Genomic DNA, 19,823 nt, shown 5'->3' on the forward strand with positions numbered 1-19,823 from the left:
GGAAGATCCCCTGGAAAAGGGAATGGCCACCCACCCCAGTATTCTCACCTGGAGAATGCCATGGACAGAGGCGCCTGGCAGGCTATAGTCCATGGAGTCGCAAAGCACGGGACACGACTGAGTGACGAACACTTTCATTTCACTTTCACGTCACCATGGTCATGCGACATTTTACCTTTAGGGGAAACTTGGTAAGGGGTATACAGGAATGCTGCGTATTATCTTTTCAACTGTTCTGTAAATCTAAAATTATTCCAGAATACAAAGTTTATTTTAGAAAAAGTGGGCCAGAGTGCATTTTTGTTTGGTTAGCAGTCTCATGAACATTCTCACATCTAGTTATATCTGAACAATTTGTAGAATAAGGTTGAAAATGAGAACTGCAGAGAAATTTAGAAACGCTATTAAAAAAAATCTACAAGAAGGCAGTGCCAAAGATTAAAGCAAAACAAAAAAAATGCACCTGGATTCAGCTGGGGAGGGGGCGAGGAGGGGCAGGATCTTGTTAAAATGTGGAGTCAGACCTGTCATTTGAGGGAGGTACCCAGCACGGGAGCAACTGGACAGTCAGGACACTGGTTTCTTTCTTTAGCTTTAAGGACGAGAGCCCGTCACTTGGCCTTTACATCCTCACCCTTTAAAATGGCCTTACCCCACTCACAGATCCAGATTATGTGAAGTAAAAGAAGTCCTGGCAAAAATCAAGCTGTCCTGTTCTTCAAAATTGGGTCACTTTCGGTCAAGAATGACAGCGTTCCTCATTCGTGGGCTGGTTACCATCCGAGACCTCAAGCCAGCAGGTCTGATTCCACATGAGCATTTTCACTTTGCACTTGGCAAGTTTCTGCTTCCTCTTACAAGGACGTTCATACGAATACCAGAGCCATTTGACGTCTAAATATAGCGTAACAGATGTGAATGAGGGTTGTATTATTTTTTGTTACACAAAGGGTCTTTCTTTTACCCAGAAGCCAGACACCAGTCCAATTCTGCTTAGGCTCAGCCATCTCGGTTAAGGTAAATGGAATTGCTCTAATTTTTCAAACCCTGCGTTTTTAGTTATCGTATGGGGGATTTTCTTAACCCGGGATCCATGAACAAGCATCTCAAGTGTCTACATCTCTATGACTCTAGTCATCAGCTCCTTAAAGCTGTATGTAAACTTGACCTTAACACGTATCTTTTTTTTTTGTATGGAGTGAGTTCACTCATCTTCAAAGGGTCCTCAAGTCAAAAATGTTAAGAAACCCTGTTTCAGAGACACACCTTCCATAGCAAAACTCCTACTGAACTATGATACTTGCTAGGTACAGATACAGTGCAGATGGTCATCTTAAGGTCTGGCATTCAAACAAATACCTGGATAATGGCTGGCTGATTTTTTTTTTTTTTTTTGGCTGGTTGATTTGACTGTTGTGAATCCATGGCACCTAGTATCTTTCGAGGGCTGCACCTCAAGGCACCGGTGCTTATGATACTAATGTCTTCTCCCAGCTGTGGCACTGAGTCCTTCCCTGAAGACTTGAAGGTCTTCATGCACATCCACATTTGTTCAACAAACCTTCTTAATGAAAAGGATCCCTCAGGAATACCAAGGTTGGCTCTTCTTGCCCCTCTAAGTCCTTTCCAAACTGGCTATGTTCTTTAAAACACAGGATGGCCAGTGAGCATGTGGCCTTGCAACTCGTTTGGAGGAGGAGCATGGCTTGGTAACTACAGGCCCTTCTAGCTGGCATAGCATTAAGGGCCCCAAGTGCAATGTACATGTATGATTCTGGAGTGATTTGACTGTGAGAAACACACTAGTTCTTTTCGTTGTTCGCATGCGTTAAAGTGGCTTACAAATGAATGTTTTAGGCTGTTAGTCAAGAGAAAGGTGGTTTATAATTAAAGCCTAGAATAAAAACTTCACTGGGTCTTTTATGAATGGATCCAATTATGAGACTAAAAATGATCGCCTGCTTCAACTCCTTCGCATGGCCTTTCCCTCTTCGCTTCTAACATGATTGGTTATCTTCTTAACTTTTGGATACTATTTTAGTCACCCCAGCAATTTAACTTCCCTTTGAAAAATGAATCAAAGTCAAGAGTTTCATGTTTAATGTGGTCCTTTAAAATAAGACATAATGTTAATAGACTAGATAGAGACACTGAAGTGGTGCCCAAGCTCATCCCCCCCACTTTTTAGTAGCAGTGAGATGATTAAATATAACACTAAAGAAGACTAAATGCTTGTGGCTTTTTTTTTTTATCTATATTTAAAACACACAGTAAGAACATAAGAACATCTCAAATCATTTAGAAGGAAAAAGGGCTTATCAACCAAAATCTTTGGAAATTTCATAAAGTTTAAATATCTGCAAACAATCCAGAGGGGGAAAAAAAATCCCAACATTTGGCTATGGAGGGCATCTCATGTGTGAACCAAATGGCGTTATCCCATTTTCCTTCAGGCAAACTAGTCACTAAACCCCATTAGAAAGAGTACAACAGCGATATGGAGACATCCCCCAAAACCACATACTGGATTTAGAACATTCTGTGATGAAGCGTTTATCTAATCACGGGCTTTCTTTCCATTGCATACATGACTTTACATTTCTACAATGCAATGTTGAAACAGCCTCCAGGTTTTGCAAAGGAGATTGATGTCCATTCTACAAAAATATTAAGTTACAGTACATCACACTGAATAATTTTAGTCTGTACATTTTCCCCCCTCCCATCATAGATGACACGCATCAGTTTGTACAAGTTAGAAAAAAGCCCATCTGGTTGCTTACATCTGGATTAATAGTCAACAGAATCAACCAGAAGTAGTGGGGTGGGTAAAGTTTGAGAAAGTATCAATACAGTGGGATATTAATTGTGGTTAATAATAGTCAATTCTTCACAAAGTGATACAAAAGAAATCATTTTAGAATTTTGACTGAAAAGATCTAGCTGAGGAGGTTCTGGCAAACAGTTGACCAACTGATCCAAAAGTTTAAGGCTGACTTGACTTAAGCTGCAGCCCACCCAAAAACACTGGCAGCAATGGCGCAGTTCAAAGCTCTTCAAATGCACAGCTTCCGTGATAACACGTATGTTAATTAATTCCTTCAATTAGTTAATCCTCTAGACAGTTTTCTTTTTGTTTTGCATGCATCTGGTTCCACTTTCATTAAGGGCATCTCTTCCTTGGTCAATCATGTGCTTTGCTTTTCAATTTGTTTTTATGATTTTTTTTTTTTGGTATGTTTTATTTGTTAAGCTGTCAGTACCTCCAACACTTGGAAAATGAAATCTAGCTGCAGTTTTGCTTACAGCAGAGAATCAGAGCTCTATGGACAATGCAAAATGAAATGAAACAAGTATCAGAAACAGTTTATAAAAATGGCACATTTATTGCTACAGAACGGTCATGTACATGACTTCATCGAATAACTACAGATGGGAAAACAGGTAATGGCCTAGACCAAGCTGGGTTTGTTTTTGTCTTGAAGGAACTCCAGCACACAACCTGTTTGGACACTTCTACAAATCAGAAATACACCAAAAACATGAAAAAATCGAGGCACTCAGCCACACATTGAAAACAAGGTGTAACTGTTTATCTTTTTTTTTTTTTTGAAGTGTTTTCCCTTTTTTTCTTTTTTTAACAATTTTTTTTTTTCGTTTTTAATGCTGCAGCTATGTGTACAGTCGCAAAAATTTTCCCCGCTGCGACCTACAACTAAAAAAAAAACAAAAACAAAAAACAAACAAAAAAAGCTACCATACAGTTTCATCTCAGTAACACATGGTAAAATAACATCTTTTAAATAGTAAAATAAAGTAACAAACTTTTACTCATAATGATTCCAAAAATCTACAAAGAAGAAATATTCAGAATCTGACAATTTTTTTTTGTAATATTCATGGTATAAAAGGATTGCTCCTGCGAAAAATAAGCCAAATATATTTTTTATTTTTAAATTTAGTTTTTTTTTTTCCTACTCGGGTGTACTACGGTCTATTTTATAGCAAAAAGAGCACTAGACAAACAAAGCTTTATAACAAAAAGCCAGGCACTGATACATGGTAAGTCTCTGCTTTTTTTTTTTTTTTTTTCTTATCTTCACTTAATTGCATCACAAGTAACAAGAATGAAAAAGGCCACAGTTCATATATTTTCACCATTACATATGTCTATAATACTTGAAATGAGTATGGCAGAACCAGCACTGCACAAAGATGAGTCCACTTCAAGTCCCATGAGAAAGAGCATGTCTCTAAAGAAAAACAAACAGAACCAAAGCAAATAAAGAGAGGCCTAGAGGCCTTGGTGCCCCATTGTGTTGGAATTCCTCATATTCCATCTTGACTTTTTTTTGTTTCCAGTCAGCCAGCAGACTAAATTTTTGTGCTTGTTTATGCTGAAATGGTTTCATTCCTGACTCAAGTTCACTTTTGGACACAGATCATATTCTGCCTGTTGGATCCAAGACGAAAATCCTCTTAACCCCAAGTCTTGGTTCAACACCCTCCCCACCCCCACCCCCCCCATCCCTCATCAAAATAAAGATCACAAATTAAAAAAAAAAAATCAAGAGATAGGAAAAAAAAGCAAAAAACAAAAAAAGGAATCGGAAGACTGAATCAGAACCAGTTGCGTTACTGGGTGGACTGACCGTTGTATAAACATTAGTGTTCCTTGCAGCTACACAGAAGACAAATGGGAAAAATGTCTAGATGAACAGATCCCTAGTCTGCATATTCATAAATTACTTGAATGTGGAGGTGGATCAACCGTTCCAAGTTGCTTTTAAAGTCCAACTCTCTTAAACAGATCCCCAGCCTAAGTTTCATCATATACATAGTATAGTATGGACCCTTAGGAAATGCCTGTATAGTACTTTGATCCTAACTGTCTTCTGCTACATTTCATCCGAAAATCCAGCGCAGAATACCAATATCTTACCTGGGTTTGATAATCACAAAACAAGAAAAAAACACACTAAAAAGGCCACATTCCCTTTCATCTTTTTTTTTTTTTTCTTTTTAATGGGGATACAACCCAATGTATACGGATGGCCGCGGATGTTTCTCCACCAAGCAAAAAGTAGTGAGCAGCATTGATGGCCGTTTGAAAAGCTTTCCACGTATTTCCAAAGGGAATTCCACAATAGAGGTATTACGTGACTGATTAATGAATGGGTCAAAGCTGGTGAACAGTAAATTGCAGCTTTTACTCTGTTTGAGTGAGAAGAAAACATAAAGCACCAATTTAAAAAACAACCCAAGAACTACAATTTAATTTTTTTTTTTGCTTTGTTTACAGATTTGAAAATCTTTAAATCAGCTCTATGAAAGCACCTTGATGATACATGTATCAAAAAGTGCCAATCTTAAAATGTACATCAATGCAGGGAGTGTTTCCAGTTCCCTAAAGAGTAAACACCGTATTTTCTTCTATACACTTATCCTGAATGTGATCAGAAGATACCTGCTTCCTATATAATATTGTTCCTAGGGATACCCGCCTTGGTAAGAGTATACAAAATGAGTGCAGAATGTACCACTAAAAGGAAATCTTCAACATACTGAGGGTACAAGTACACACAGCCTCCATTATTCAGGAGGAGGGCAAGAGTGCACAATACTGTCTTCCATGCCCTTCTCTGAGCCCCTCTGTTCGTCCATTTTCACAGGGAAGCCTCAAAATAACGTTTCATGAAGTCTGATTCCTGCTATTCTAAGGTTTTAATCCACCTCCACATTTTAGGAACTTATCAACAAATCAAAGTATTTCCGTCTTATCACTACTGAACATATTTACAGTTCTCAACACACACACAGCTAATCAAAATGTTTATGGGTTTGTAAAAGATGACCACGTGGTAACTACCTTATTTGTTCTTACATTTTCAGAAATGAACATAAAATTCAGATTCTTGTAGCTCACTATTTCATTTCAATGAGACGGTTTTTAAACCACACCGTTTTTTGTTTTTTTTTAAAAGAGAAACAAAAACCAATACAATGTATTAAAACACATAATAACAAGAGTCTACATGTAAAAATATAACTTTTACATACACAATTTCAAAATAATGATACGGTTGCCATTTGTTGCATAAAATTTACAAATGTATTTCATCTATATAACTGGCAAAACAGGAGAACAGATGGAACATTTAGACCATTTCGATGGGTTTATGGCATTGACTCAGTGCTGATAGGTGGAAAAACTACTTGAACAAGGGATTTTTTTTTCTTAATACATGCCAAGATTGTGTGGCTGTAAAAATAGAAACGAGTTAGAGACAAAAGGATGCTGACAAATACTTAACTAGGAGCACTGTTTCTTTACTGCACTATACACCAAAGTCAATCATTATAAAGATTCACAATGGAAGTTGGTTCAATTGTGCCCAGACGTCAAAGCTAGCTATCTGACGAGTTGCTGTGCCATAGCTTGATCTATGTTTCTATCAAATATGTTAAGTATAAACTTCATTCATACTGGCCAGAGAAATATACTGCACTACCCCTCCTCAAGAAAGTGCAACTTAATGCTTTAGGACTTATAAGGCTTGATATAATGCTGCATGATGATTGAATATTGGCATTTTTTTTTTCCAGACATAGGAGGAGGCAGTTAAGTCATTCTACATCTTAGTAAACCCATTCTGAAAAAAAAAAAAAAATCAAGAAAGCAACAAAATCAATCAGCTCTGTCACACTACTTGCAATTTTCTCGTTGGATGGTTGTTGAACTTTACTTGTTTTTTTTGTTTTTGTTTTTTTCCAAAAATCTGACCATGTATTCAGAAACACCTCACTGCACACTACTTCGGCTACACATGTAGGTAACACTTTAATCATTTTGTTAAATCACAGCCACTTTGATTATGTTATGTTTCCGATGATATAAACATTGGAAGGCACGGTGGTAACATTGTAGCATTCTAACCTTGTACCTCTGAAAATCCCCGAAGAGGGCCACAAACAGCAACATTCCAATTCAGACAAACTCTTTGCCATGTCTTGGTAATGCTGCTTGGTAATATCTACACATGATGTGACTTTTAAGTCCTGTGTTCCCAAAAGACTGAAGAAACAATTTTCTACTTATTTATGAATGAAAAGCAACATCAGGGTCAGCATTTCATCCTGTACTACCCGCTCCGGAAGCAGAGCTGGCACTACAGGTTACGAGAACAAACCAGGGAGAGGGACAGAAATCAGACCCAAAAAAAACAAAACCAAAAAAAACACCTCCGTATTTACAGTAAAATCTTTCTCTTAAAAAAGTTAATCAGTACTATTTTTTTACAGGAGAAAAAAGTCTGAAACAAATGAACAAAAGCTTACCATAGTCACTAAATTTTTAATATATATTTATATATATATTTATATATATATTTGTCATAGGTCTATAAGATCCATCTGTTCCTCCTACCCTAAGGAATGGCTAATGTCATCACTTCGCTGTCATCAGGATATTTGCTGGTTTTGTTACGAGGGCAGCCGGGCTTCCCTTATTCGATATCCGGTCATTATAAACACTAGCTGACTTGAATACCAACAAAAACGGTCATGTCGTTTTCTTCAGAAGTACACTTTTTCATTATTGCAAGTTTACAATTTTTTTTTAAATTAAATATTTTTTTTTCAGACTTACAAATTAATTATATACTTTTTTTTTTTCCAAAAGAAGTTTAGGCACAAATGCATTGTTCCACAGTGTGGAAAGATTGCCATTCAGTCTCTGGGCTGCGTCTCAGCCTGCACACACTGCACGTTCTGAATGATATGTTAAAGAGAGTCAACCCCTAAGTTGCACGTGTTTTTTCTTTTTTTTTGTTTTTCGGTTTTTTGATCATTGGGAATGCTGAAACCTCTTGCGTCTGCGATTCATAACTACTCAGACTTGTCTTATATTACAAAAAAAGGGGTTAAGGAGAAGTGTTTATGTGGGTTTAAGATAATACAGCTGTTATGGAAGTGGTCTCTCGTATTAATGAAGCAATGTGGCAACTTGGACCTGAGAGAGAAGAGAGAAAGATGAATTAGTATGTTTGTAACAGAGAAGGGACGCTTTCATTTTTAAACCCCCCCGCCCCCCCAAGACAGGCAAAAACAATGTGTGCATTTGGGTCAGATACGACTTTCAGGGCTGATGCCTGGGCGCGCGACATGGACGCCTTCAGAAACGCTGAAAACACACTTGCCCTTTCACATCTGTCCCATGTGATTGGACGCGTCTCCCATGCCGGGGTGGGGGCCCGCCAAGGACAGCGGGGGCGGCTCTGAGGAGACCTTCTCTTCTTCCCTTCTCTTCAGACACGCGGCTTTCGGGTTCAGGTTCCTTTCTGTGGAAAAGAGCATGGAGGATTTGGGTCTCACCCAGGGCTTCTGGTGTGGGGCAGTCATGCTATGTTTCTGTGGGTCTGCTCATCCCCTCAGGTTCTACCTTGCAGAACAAGAGCCCCGAGCAGGAAAATGCACACTGCTGCAATTCATTAGCTCAGGGCGAGTCAACCTCCATCTATCTGCCTGGGGAAGCTGTGTGGGCGCCTTACAGTCTAAGAAAGTTGGTAAAGCAAATATTTGCTGTTTAGTCGCCAGGTCACATTCCCCTCTTTTCCAACCCCCTGGACTGCAGCCCGCCAGGCTCCTCTGTCCATGGGATGCTCCCCACAAAGAGACTGGTGTGGGTTGCCATGTCCCCCTCCAGGGGATCTTCCCAACCCAGGGATCAAACCCACATCTCCTGCCTTGGCAGGCGGAGTCTTTACCCCGGGCCACCTGGGAAGCCCCAGGCAAAGATGCTGAGCTCGGATTACTGAGAGGACCTAGGGAAACGTCTGTCCCAGCTGTAAGAAAATTCCTGGGACGTCATTACAGGGGAAAGGGGAGCTGCCTTGTAGGCTTCCGTGTGACTAAAACACGGAAACGGCCCTGTGATGTTGAGGGGTGCCTTGGTCTCGACTCTTGGGCTCCACCCTGACCTCTGCGAGGAAGCCGGCCGCCCGCCCTGACCTCGGACTTGCTGCTCCAGGCTGAGGATGACGGCCACGGCCTGGTGGAGGATCAGGAGCTTGGTCTGGGGCTTGTCGCTCTTGAGGTGCAGCTGCACCATGCGGCCCAGCTCCTTGAACGCCTCGTTGATGTCGCGCACGCGCAGGCGCTCGCGGGCGTTGTTCGCCATCCGCCGCTCCTTCTCCCGCTCCGCCTTCTGCTCGGGCGTCAGGTCCTCGTCGTCGTTATTGCTGCGGACACAGGGGAAGACGCGGCATTTTCTAATGGGGGGGCGGAAAGGGACGGTTTCTAAATTCCCTCCGATTTCTTCCCGAGCTGTCGGGGAGCTTTTCCATCTCAAGCTCTTGTCCCTGGTGGAGTTTTCCCTCTGCCAGGGCTTGGCATTGCTTTAGGTGGTTATGACAGTCCCCGTGAGACATTCACAGTCTCGCAGACATAAAACCCAAACCCAACAGGAGAGGTTCAAACTGGGGCCCCAAGTGCACCGTATGGATAGAAGGGAGCAAAAAAGGGAGAACAAGGCTCTTGTCCATAAAGCCATGTGCAGCAAAGCAGTGCACGGTCAACTCCGGCTCAAGGACCGCAATCTAGAAAGTGCTGTAGACTGAAACTGTGTTTTTTTTTTTTTTTTTAACTTTCATACTGTGACAGGTGAACCTAAGAAAAACAAGGGATTGAAAAGCGATGTGGATACTTCAAAATTAAGACAATGCAGCTCAAACAGGATTAAGAAGGTCATACATTCAAGACAATGGGAGTGAACAGGAGGGCCTGTTGTCTGCTAACCAGCTTGGAAGGCTTGGTCAGGCCACTTAACTCTATCCAAGTCTCACTTTCTCTATGTATTAAATACAGCAAAGTTAGAAAAACATCATCTCCATAACCTTTAATATTATGGATGTTTATGGTTACCAGACAGTCTGGGGAAACCTGAGTTTCAGGCAAACCCAACCCAACCCAACTCAAACTTACTGGTTATCAATGACCACAACCTCATTGTGAGACAAAAATGAAGCCAGAAAGCTGATCTCTGATTGTGAGAACCGAAATGATTCCCTCAAAGGCATGGTTGGAGCCAGCAGTCTGGAAAGAAAAGGTGACTTCTACTTCTGGGTGAGATCCTGATAAATTAGAAACTCTTGAATGGGAGACAGATAGGATGATGATGAGCTACCAGGAAAGCCTGTCATATCAGGAAGATTTCATGGCATCAAGGTTTCTAACTGTTTCTGGGCAATCACTTAAAAAAGAAAGGCATGGGAGATGTCTCAGAAAGACAGAACAGAGCAAGGAACTCCAAGTGGGACAGTCTGAATTAACATGAACAAGAACCTTTTTTGAGTATGAGAGACATAAAAAATGAAGTATACTTCACTCAAAAGCAACAGTCTCCATTATAAGGAGCAAAACGGCAGTGACCATCTGTAAGGATGTCAACCTAGAGATCTGAGCACTGACCCCAAGGACCAGCCAAGTGAGCCTCAACCTTAAAATTCCATGAATCTGAAAGGCTCACAGGATAAAGATGTGAATCACCACCTTTCAGAACAGGAGAAACATGTGGGAAGCCATCTACTCACTTCAATGTACACTTAAGGAGTACTGGCTTAAAATCTATGCGTCCAGGACCTCCCCGGTGGTCCGGTGGTCCAGACTCTGCGCTTCCACTGCTGAGGCCGTGGGTTCCATCCCTGGTCAGGAAACTAAGATCCCACATGCTGCTCAGAGGAGCCAAAACATTTTTTTTTTTTAAGTTAAAAAAAATTTAAAACATGAATAGCTCCAAATCTTCCACTGTGAAGAATCTCTGTGTAACTTCCACATTGCAGTGAGGATGCACCATGGCAGAGAAGACCCAGTCAGGCAGAAATGGAGTGTATTCTTGGGCTGCAGCACACGCTGCCCATAAAGATGACGTACGCAAGTGAGCCAAGAGCACTTGCAAGGGAGGCAGACACCAAAGAAAGATGCTTTAAGACTTGGCTCGTCTGCCCGTAGGTTAAACTCCCTTCCAGATGGGACTGTCTGCCTTGGATGTGTGCTGGTGAATGCACAACTGAACTGAACCCATCAGAAAGCTCTCTCTTTCTCTGCCATCTGATTCTCTTCCTCACTTCCTCTGCCGGCCCGACTCTCTCCCATCCATGACCTCGGCCAATGCCAAGGAATTGAAGCTGACTATGAATTTGCACCCACAGCCCACCTCAAAAGTAAGATGTAACAAGCAAAATGAGAACAGAGTCAAGTTTCTGCTGGTCCTGTCCTGAAGGTAAAAATTTGGGTGATGTTTTTACATTACAAACGTGCCACACTTTTTCCAAAGTGGGGCTGAAAATGGGAAATTGTTTTCCAAGTGTATTCAGGCCAATAATGAACGAGAATGGGTTATCCACTTATAAGTTGTTTATGCAAACAAAACTACCTAGATTTGGAAAGCCTTGCCAAAGAACAGTTTTGGAGTCCTAAGTGAACGTCAGGAGAGTGACCTTTAAAACAAGAAGGTTCTTCAACAGTATGTTTAAATGCTGAATTGAGACTTCAAAGGATCAATTGATAATGCATGTGTTATGGCCACTAGTTGAGTTACCAAGAGTTGACTGAATTAACAGAGAAATTGCTAAAGATGTCAAAGGCCCTCCTTGGAACATCTTATCATTCCAAGGCAAGAGTCAGGAAATGGCCAAGGGCCAGGAAACCACAGCGATGGTGGAAAGGTGTAAGCTTGAAGCTTCCAGAATTTTCAAAACTGTGGTAGAACTTAGTAACAAAACATATAACTACAAAGGCACTATGAAAAGATGGCATGTTCTTAATTCCTAAAGGAGCCTAGGCATAACCTTGATAACAGTAGCCTCTAAAAGGGAGTATCGGGGCTTCTCTAGGGGTCCAGTGGCTAAGACTCCGTGCTCCCAACGCAGGGGCCCTGAATCTGATCCCTGGTCAGGGAACTGGATCCTAAAGGCCCACACTAAGACCCAGGGCGGCCAAACAAATGTTTTTTTATAAAGGGAGGTAGTGTCGTAGCACAGCGCATTAAATTTCCAAATAAAAACTATCCAAGAACACTGAGGCAAAGAAAGTGGGTGTCACAATGTTCAAAAGAGTCCATCTGCTTATCAGATTACAGTTCAAGGAGACAGATTCTAATTTAAAGATATTGGGGACCTGAGAAAACTGATCAGAAGCTATTTTCCTGCAATTGAATTTTCTGTAGAAAGGAGGAGCCAATAAAAAAAAAATAGCAACATAGGTACTGCTCTTATACATATATAAATATATTAACATGTGTAGACTCAGGCTGGGAAATCGGTACTTTCTCACTTTCAAGGTAAGAAAAAAGTTACAACTGCACATACATCAATTGAGCTTTCAATAGCAATAGGATCTCTTTTTAGAAGTATTTTCGGAAGAACATTTCCAACCAAATTTGTAGAATAAGCAGTCTTACAAATTGACTGCTTGCATTTGAGTTGGTGATAAATTGTTTTTTGCCGTTTTGTGTCATTTTCAGCATTGGGTCCAAATTCATAAATGTAAAGGCAGTTTCGGCTTTCCTAGAGTACAGGTATCTCAAACGATACGTTCGTGCCTCTAGAACAAGCCTCTCCATTTTCGTTTTTAGCTGCAGATTTACCTTCCAGGAAAAAACTGAATAGTTTCTTCCTGTTCTGTTCACTTCATCAAAGTCCAATAAAGGAATTAAATGAAGCGACAGTATTATATACTGTTACCTAGATCTTGACCTAGTAATGGATTTGATATCCTTCTTGTCGTCATCTAATTTCTTGTCCTCGGAAGATTTCGTGTCTTGCAGGTTTTCGTCACCCTCGTCGTCGGATTTGATCTCAGAGCTGCCGGAGGAGACACTCTGGCCCTGCAAGCCTGGTGGCATGCCTGCAGACAAAAAAAAAAAGAGAGAGACCAGGTGACACACCCACCAAAGCCTCGAGGCGCAGACGCACGCACCCCAAGCTGCAGGGCTGCAGGCTGTTCATTTCAGACCGCCCAACTGTGTGATCTGTCACTTTCCTCATCATCTTTGGTGAAGTTTCAAAAATGCACCTGCAGAAACAAGTTATCCCTGCATTGGCTCTGAGGTTAAATTCTATTTTGCAATCTTTTGGAGTAGATGGTAATTTCACTGTCTACAAAACATCAACTTAATTGCAATGAAAATCATAATCATGAAAATCACACACCTCAATGTTCTGATTAAGAACCCAAGTAAATATCAGCTATTATATTGAGTTTCTTCCATATGCAATGGTTTAATAGAAAAATGTCCTTAAAATATAATTCCCAGGGAGTACGCTAAATACGTACAGTCAAGACTTCAATAGATACCCTAATGATATTCTGAAATTAGGCTGCTCTTATCCTCGAGGAGTAATCAGTGTTTAAAAATGGTACATATGGAAAGCAGCTCAGTGAAGACATTTCTAGCTCTTCCACCGCTCAGCTTTCTAAGACCACAATATATTTTAAAATGTGGCCCAAATGCGATCATCTATTTCTAAGGTAGAAAGAAGCATGTCTATTCAGTATTTCCTTCCATCTGTAATCTATGGGGTCCAGAATCTTGTCCCTCAAAATCTGATCAGGGGACCAGGAGTATGCTTATCCCCTAGAAGCCCATTAGAAATGCAGAACCCCAGACTAACTGAATCAGAATCAGCATTTTAACAACATCCTCAGGTCATGCTTGCACACAATAAGAAGGGTTGACCTAAGACAAAGAAAACCCAAAGGCTCTTTAAAAGAAAGGGCCATCAAAGTCTGACTATTCGGATAAAAATGGGCAGGCATGCCCACATACAGTTAACACTCAGATTCTTATAATGCTTAATACTTGGACAGATGCTTACACATATTCATTCTTTTGGCACCGTTAGCACGTTTTATTCTCAGTGTGAGGACAACGAGGTATTACAAAAGCATCTCTTGGTCATAGGGCCAGCCAGTTGCAGAGGGACCTGGGACCCAGGTCTTGCTCCTGTGGCCCAGCCACCTGGGGTCTTGGAAAGCCGAAAGGAGTCAGGGGTACAGTGCAGTCAGGACAGGGCCAGATGACTCATCTGACAGAGTCCCATTTTTGAAATGTACCTACATTTCCTTCCATCTTAAGCAACAAAAACCCATTTCCTTCCTTCCTCTTCATTTGGAAACATCACTGTCAGGCTACAACTAACCACATTAAAGGATCTGGATGAGAGCAATGTGGAAATAGCTAAAATCACATTTCCTCTCATCAGTATCTGGTCTCATCCCCTGCTGCAAACAGGAGCAGGGTTTCAGAGGACGCTGGAGGAAAACAGTTACCGAAGAAACACAATTAGCCATCGACATTCGAAAGCCTTTCCCATTTCCTTACCATCTTGTTACCGAAACGGCTTCGTGGTTATTGGCCAGTGCTTCCTGGGGGATGAATGCCAAGGAGGCACCGCAGGCACACGGGGGCTACTGTTTCAGGGAGATGAGACGGGCCCCCTGAGACGGACCTACCTCTGTAAGGGTCCTGGGGTGGGTTCAGATCAGGGGAGGTTGCCGACTGGACAGGTAGCTGCGGCACCGGCACCTGGTTCGGAACGAGAGAGTGGCTGCCTCGCAGGGCCACGCCGTCTTCACGATGGGCCCCGACCTGAAAGAGCCAGAGGGACCGCGGAGGTAAGTGGGCATCAGAGGTGCGACCGCAGGACCCCAAGGAAGGAAGACCAGCCTTTGAAAACAAGACTCCCCAGTGCCTTTCACTAGAGGGCGCTGAAGGACCACACATGCAGCTAGAGTCCTCGGCGGAAGAAAAAAAACACTTAACGCTCAGTAAGATGCCGTGCTGTACATCCAGTGACAAATATGGCAGAGGAGCTCAGGCAGGTAAAACGTCAAATGGTCTCCCAGGGTGCTGCGGTGGAGCGTACTGATTCGTACCCATCTGCCTTCTATCATGTCCGCCAACAGATCTGACAATTATCTTAATGCCCATATGCTTAATTGTGGGCTTCTCAATTCCCCCATTGCTATCGGAAATCCTACAGGAATTTCAATTTGGCATTCGACTTTCATTTCAGGGGATAAGATTCTCAGGCCTGCCATGTTTTTCTTTTTTTTTTTTTTCCATAATGCCAGCTAAGCCTCTGACAGCGGAAGCTACGGCAGTATGGGACATAGCCCCTGCTTGGTACAAATATAATAAAGTGTCACCTGGCTTTCCAAAACTGGCAGCCCGTTCCAAATTAATGTTTACTGTATTTCATCAGCCGCTGAGCTCCAAATCCAAAGGGGGACCGTTTCTGCCAATGCCACCATACCGGAAAATGTACCAATAAAGGTTTTATTAAACACACCAGTAATGCCATCATTGCCATGCAAAGATGTTTGGACATTTTTCCATTTTTTTTTTTAACTGTTCTGATCCTAGATAGACACCATATTGTAAACACTCTCGATGACTCCAAGAATAAAATTATAGAGTACAGCATGATGACTTGGTCTGGGAAAAAAAAAAATACTGCTGAGTTTTTTATTAACTACTACTACCTACTCTGGGGTCCAGAGATGTTGAACCTATGGCACTGAGACAGCAGTAGCTGACTTTTATAGTGAACGCCTTCAAGTAAGACCACTGAGCATGTGGAAACCAAGAGGAGCGTGAGTCAAGTTTCACCGGCATTCCACGTAGTTACTGGTTAGTGTACTGTCAGGTGAAGAGTGACGCAGGACAGTGGGTCTAACACTAAAGGTATCTCTCCACGAATTTACGCTGCTACGAATCAAAGAGTGCACATCTTTCCCCAATCCAAAATCGAAAACCACAAAGCAAATCTTCCCTCTTGCTACCCAGTGTTTTAAAAGAGTATTTCCGCAAAATGCAACAACAGTAAGAATCTGAACTGCAACAATAAAATGCACAGAACCAGATGAAGCACGTGCTATCTCAAGACAGCCTAGTATGAAGTGCCACCTTTACAGACTCCAAAACAATGCAGAAGATAATAATACAGGGGGCAGGGGGAGGACCATATAAATCATACCAACTGCTGAGATTCAAAATACAGCAAGAAGAAAACCGTTATACAGAGAATGCATAAACAACAAGGTCCTACTGTATAGCACAGGAAAATACATTCAATGTCCTGTGATAAACCATGATGGAAAAGAACATGCAAAGGAATGTATATACATATGTATACACTGGACAGAGAAATTAACACAACACTGTAAGCCAACACCACATTTTTATAATTTTTTAAATTTGAAAATAATTTTTTTTTTAAGTTAAAACAAATTACAGCCAGAAGAGCACAGGATTTAAGGACTCAGGCGCACCGGGAAGTTTAGACGCATGTTGCAGCTGAGAGATCTGGGGAGTTTCCTGCTGTCTGTCCTCTGGGTGCCTGTGTCCCTCCCCAGAGCAGTCTGGAAGGTGGTTAGTTCCTATTGATATGTGGGTGCTTCAAGTATATTAAGAACCTGATTTTCTTCCAAGACAGCTACTCCATCTCCTCCACAAGTTGGCCTCCTTGGACATTGCAGCCACTGGTCCTGGATTTAACCTCCAGAGCTCCGTGGTGTAAGCGTCAGCCCTTTTCACATACTGAGCACTACCGCCACGCCCCTCCTGACTTGCACCTGTAACTGAAGCCTGGCCTCTCGCAGGCAGACCGTGCCCACCCAGTTCCCTGCAGCCGTTTCTTACCGTCTGTGTTTTCATTTCCCTTTCATACCACAGAGTGATAGCTTTTTCCCACTTTTATATTTGTGCAATTAGAAGACTGATTCAGTCAACGACTATCCTTTCATTCTAAGATGTCAACTTGCAAGCATGGATTTTACAGGCCCTGATCAAATGGTAGCTCTTGAGCTAAGACCGTTATTCACTGTAACCTAAATAATTATCCAACTGCTGATTCATAGTTACTGGCCTTCCCAGTGGATTACATTTCTTTCCACAAAGGATGAGTCTAAATTGGAATCACTGAAGGTAACCACCAATCTGAGCATGGCGGAGATTCCCATACCCTCCTTCTATTTTAGAATCATTCTATTAAAACCCTCAAGCCTTCTTTGTGGACAACTGAGATGCAATTCAAGGTTAAGACATTGCTTTTCAATTAAAACATTCAGTTATTAATCCTGAAATTTCTTTTTTTTCCCTTCTAGGTCACGTTTAGTTTTTAAAAGAACCCACACCCAATGACCTTCTATTTTCTCTGCCTCAACTATTATGATAGACAGCATAACTAAGTGAAAATTAACACAATATGAGAGTTAAAAATATGTAGATTCTAACTGTAACTGGTTTCTTTACTTGTTATATAATCTTGGGTAAGTTACTCAAACCCAAAATGGAGAAAATAACATTGGAACTGACAGTGAATAAACCTCAGGTTTATTGCAAGGAGTAGCAGTATGCAAGACAGCTGGTACACAAACGTGCACAACAATTACTGATGCTAGGTGTTCAGCTGAAAATACGTGCTCACTACACGTAAATAAGAGTCTGCGTAGTTTAAGAAACCTGAGAAGTCGAGCTACTTTCACTTGTGATCCTCTTTGCACTCTAGGTTGTTCATATCCATTTGGTTTTAAATCTTTCTCCTGCAGAATGACAGCAAAATCTTAAATGATCTATAAATATGTTTGAGAAGGTGGTGGTTCTGACTAGACTTTGGCTTTTATCCACGCATATTACCTAACTTTAATTTTCTAAAGATCACCTTAGAGCCCCTGAAATAATACATTCTTTTTCATAAAGGAAGTTGAAAACATTATCTGTGATATTAGAAGGTCTCTCTTGTAATATATTTCAGGAACAAATGGATCAATAATGATAGGTCTAGATCCATGGATCCATCTAATCAGCTTGACTGATTCATTCCATTGCCTGTGTCTATGGAATAATATTGCAGTTTGAAGAATTAGCTTTGCTCTGCTTGCTTCCTTGGCCACAGACAGCATTTCCTAACCCTATTTACTTCTCCCTCAGAAACATTATTTCTGGTCACATAAGAGACAAGGAAAAAAACCACAGTGGATGGCCAGCACAAACCCATCAATAGAATAACTCAGAAATAGATGGTGAGACCAATACTGCCATCTGTATATATGAGAGTCAGGATTTGCCCACTTACAAATATATAATAATGTAACTAGAAAAAAAGCAGATCCCTTTAACCTACAAATCAATTCTAAGGATGGCACCGAGAAAATCCATATTTCATTAAAGTCCTATTTTGAGAACCTTTTCATCTAGATAAGCAATGAAGTTAAAAGGCAGCCAATGAAAACAGTTTTATCAATACTGATTGTAAATTTTTTACAGTCTTTAACAATAGAGTCTTCTTACAGTCACATACCATATGGTTTTAGACATATCTATGCTAAAAGTAGAAGACAGAACAAAAATATAAACTTTATTCAGTAACTGCTAATTGATCAGAGCATATATTTATTAATTCAGCAAATATATCCTAATCTAGCTGATGCTGGTCATTCTGGAAGGTGCTGGGGACGCGTGGTGAATAACTTAGATGCGGGCCCTGGCCCATGCGGGGCTTACAGCGATCCTTGGTGGAATTTTCATGGAGTGATCAGTTTACTGCAGTGATTTTAAGAGCAAGGACCAGAAATTCATTCCGCCTTGCTCAGGTAAAAGGAGATTTAACAGGAAGATTTCTTTTTTTAAATTTCATTTATTAGAGGATAGCTGTTTTATGACGCTGTGGTGGTCTCTGCCACACATCGATGTGAGTCGGTCATCATTATACACATATCCTCTCCTCCTGAGCCTCCCCTGCCACCTTCATCCCTCTAGGTCATCCCACAGCACCCGGCTGGGCTCCCTGTGTTACACCCCCGCTGGTTACCTACTTCACATGCAGCGTGTACACGCGAGAGCGACTTTACCACGTCGCCCCGCCCCCTTCCCCCGCAGTGTCCACGAGGCTGTTCTGTATGCTGTGTCTCCATTTCTTCTCTGTAAATAGGTTCGCCAGTACCATTTTTCTAGATTCCATATACGTATTTGTTAATATGGCATACTTGGTTTTCACTTTCTGACTTATTTCACTCTGTATAGCAAGTTCTAGGTTTATACTCTTCATTAGAATGGACTCAAATTTGTTCCTTAGGAATAAGACTACCATACGACCCAGCAATCCCACTACTGGGCACATACCCTGAGAAAAATCAGACTTCTAAAAGACACATGAAGCCCTGTTCCTGGAGCATTATTTACAACAGCCAGGACATGGGAGCAGCCGAGATGTCCATCACAGACGGCTGGACACGGATAAAGAGGTTGTGGTACACAATGGAATATTACTCAGCCATAACAGGAAGACTTGGTGACTGAAGCTCAGGGCCTGGGGAACTCCTGGGACCTAAGGCCATCCCTTGTCCCCCAGGGCTATCCCAGCCTCTCCCACCTCTGTTGGTACCTCTCTCTCTGGCTTCTGCCCACTCAGGACTGCACCCTGGACTCTTCTTTCACAGGAGCTCTCAGTACATCCTTCCAGGTTCTGAACCTGCCCCTAACTCCCTCTTTGTTTTAGTATTTCTGAGTTCAGAATGCTGAGATCATCTGAGGGCCTGGCTCATCATTCTGAAGCAGATGTGGACCACCCCATGAACAGGCCAGCCTGGAACCAGATGTCCACCTCCCCCAGTCTGGTTGGGCATACCCGAAGGGCCAGAGGTAAGGGATCTGCCTGCCAACGCAGGAGACACGGGTTCGATCCCTGGGTCGGGAGGATCCCCCGGAGAAGGAAACGGCAACCCACTCCAGCATTCTTGCCTGCAGAATCTCACGGAAAGAA

General features: G+C 41.8%; 1 protein-coding gene across 49 annotated transcripts in view; it reads right to left on the bottom strand.

Annotated features, from left to right (window-relative positions):
- Nucleotides 1-7,334: 7,334 nt before the first annotated feature.
- The window catches only part of TCF4 (transcription factor 4), a 381,881-nt gene continuing 369,392 nt past the window's right edge, over nucleotides 7,335-19,823 (bottom strand). For 26 of the 49 annotated variants that reach the window (XM_086373560.1, XM_086373561.1, XM_086373551.1 and 23 more), the window contains 5 exons: nucleotides 14,512-14,647; nucleotides 12,741-12,903; nucleotides 9,010-9,239; nucleotides 8,199-8,339; nucleotides 7,335-8,011 (listed from right to left, as the gene is read on the bottom strand). In XM_086373560.1, coding sequence (XP_086229686.1) covers nucleotides 8,203-8,339; nucleotides 9,010-9,239; nucleotides 12,741-12,903; nucleotides 14,512-14,647 — 666 coding nt within the window. In that variant the 3' untranslated portion in view covers nucleotides 7,335-8,011; nucleotides 8,199-8,202. The remainder of the gene's footprint in view (nucleotides 8,012-8,198; nucleotides 8,340-9,009; nucleotides 9,240-12,740; nucleotides 12,904-14,511; nucleotides 14,648-19,823) is intronic. The other 23 variants (XM_086373565.1, XM_086373563.1, XM_086373566.1 and 20 more) reach the window with 1 other exon arrangement.

The sequence above is a fragment of the Bos grunniens genome, chromosome 24 (assembly GCF_055505025.1).
Source record: "Bos grunniens cultivar Pamir isolate PY7600 chromosome 24, Bosgru_T2T1.0, whole genome shotgun sequence".
In the NCBI taxonomy this organism is placed as follows: domain Eukaryota; kingdom Metazoa; phylum Chordata; class Mammalia; order Artiodactyla; family Bovidae; genus Bos; species Bos grunniens.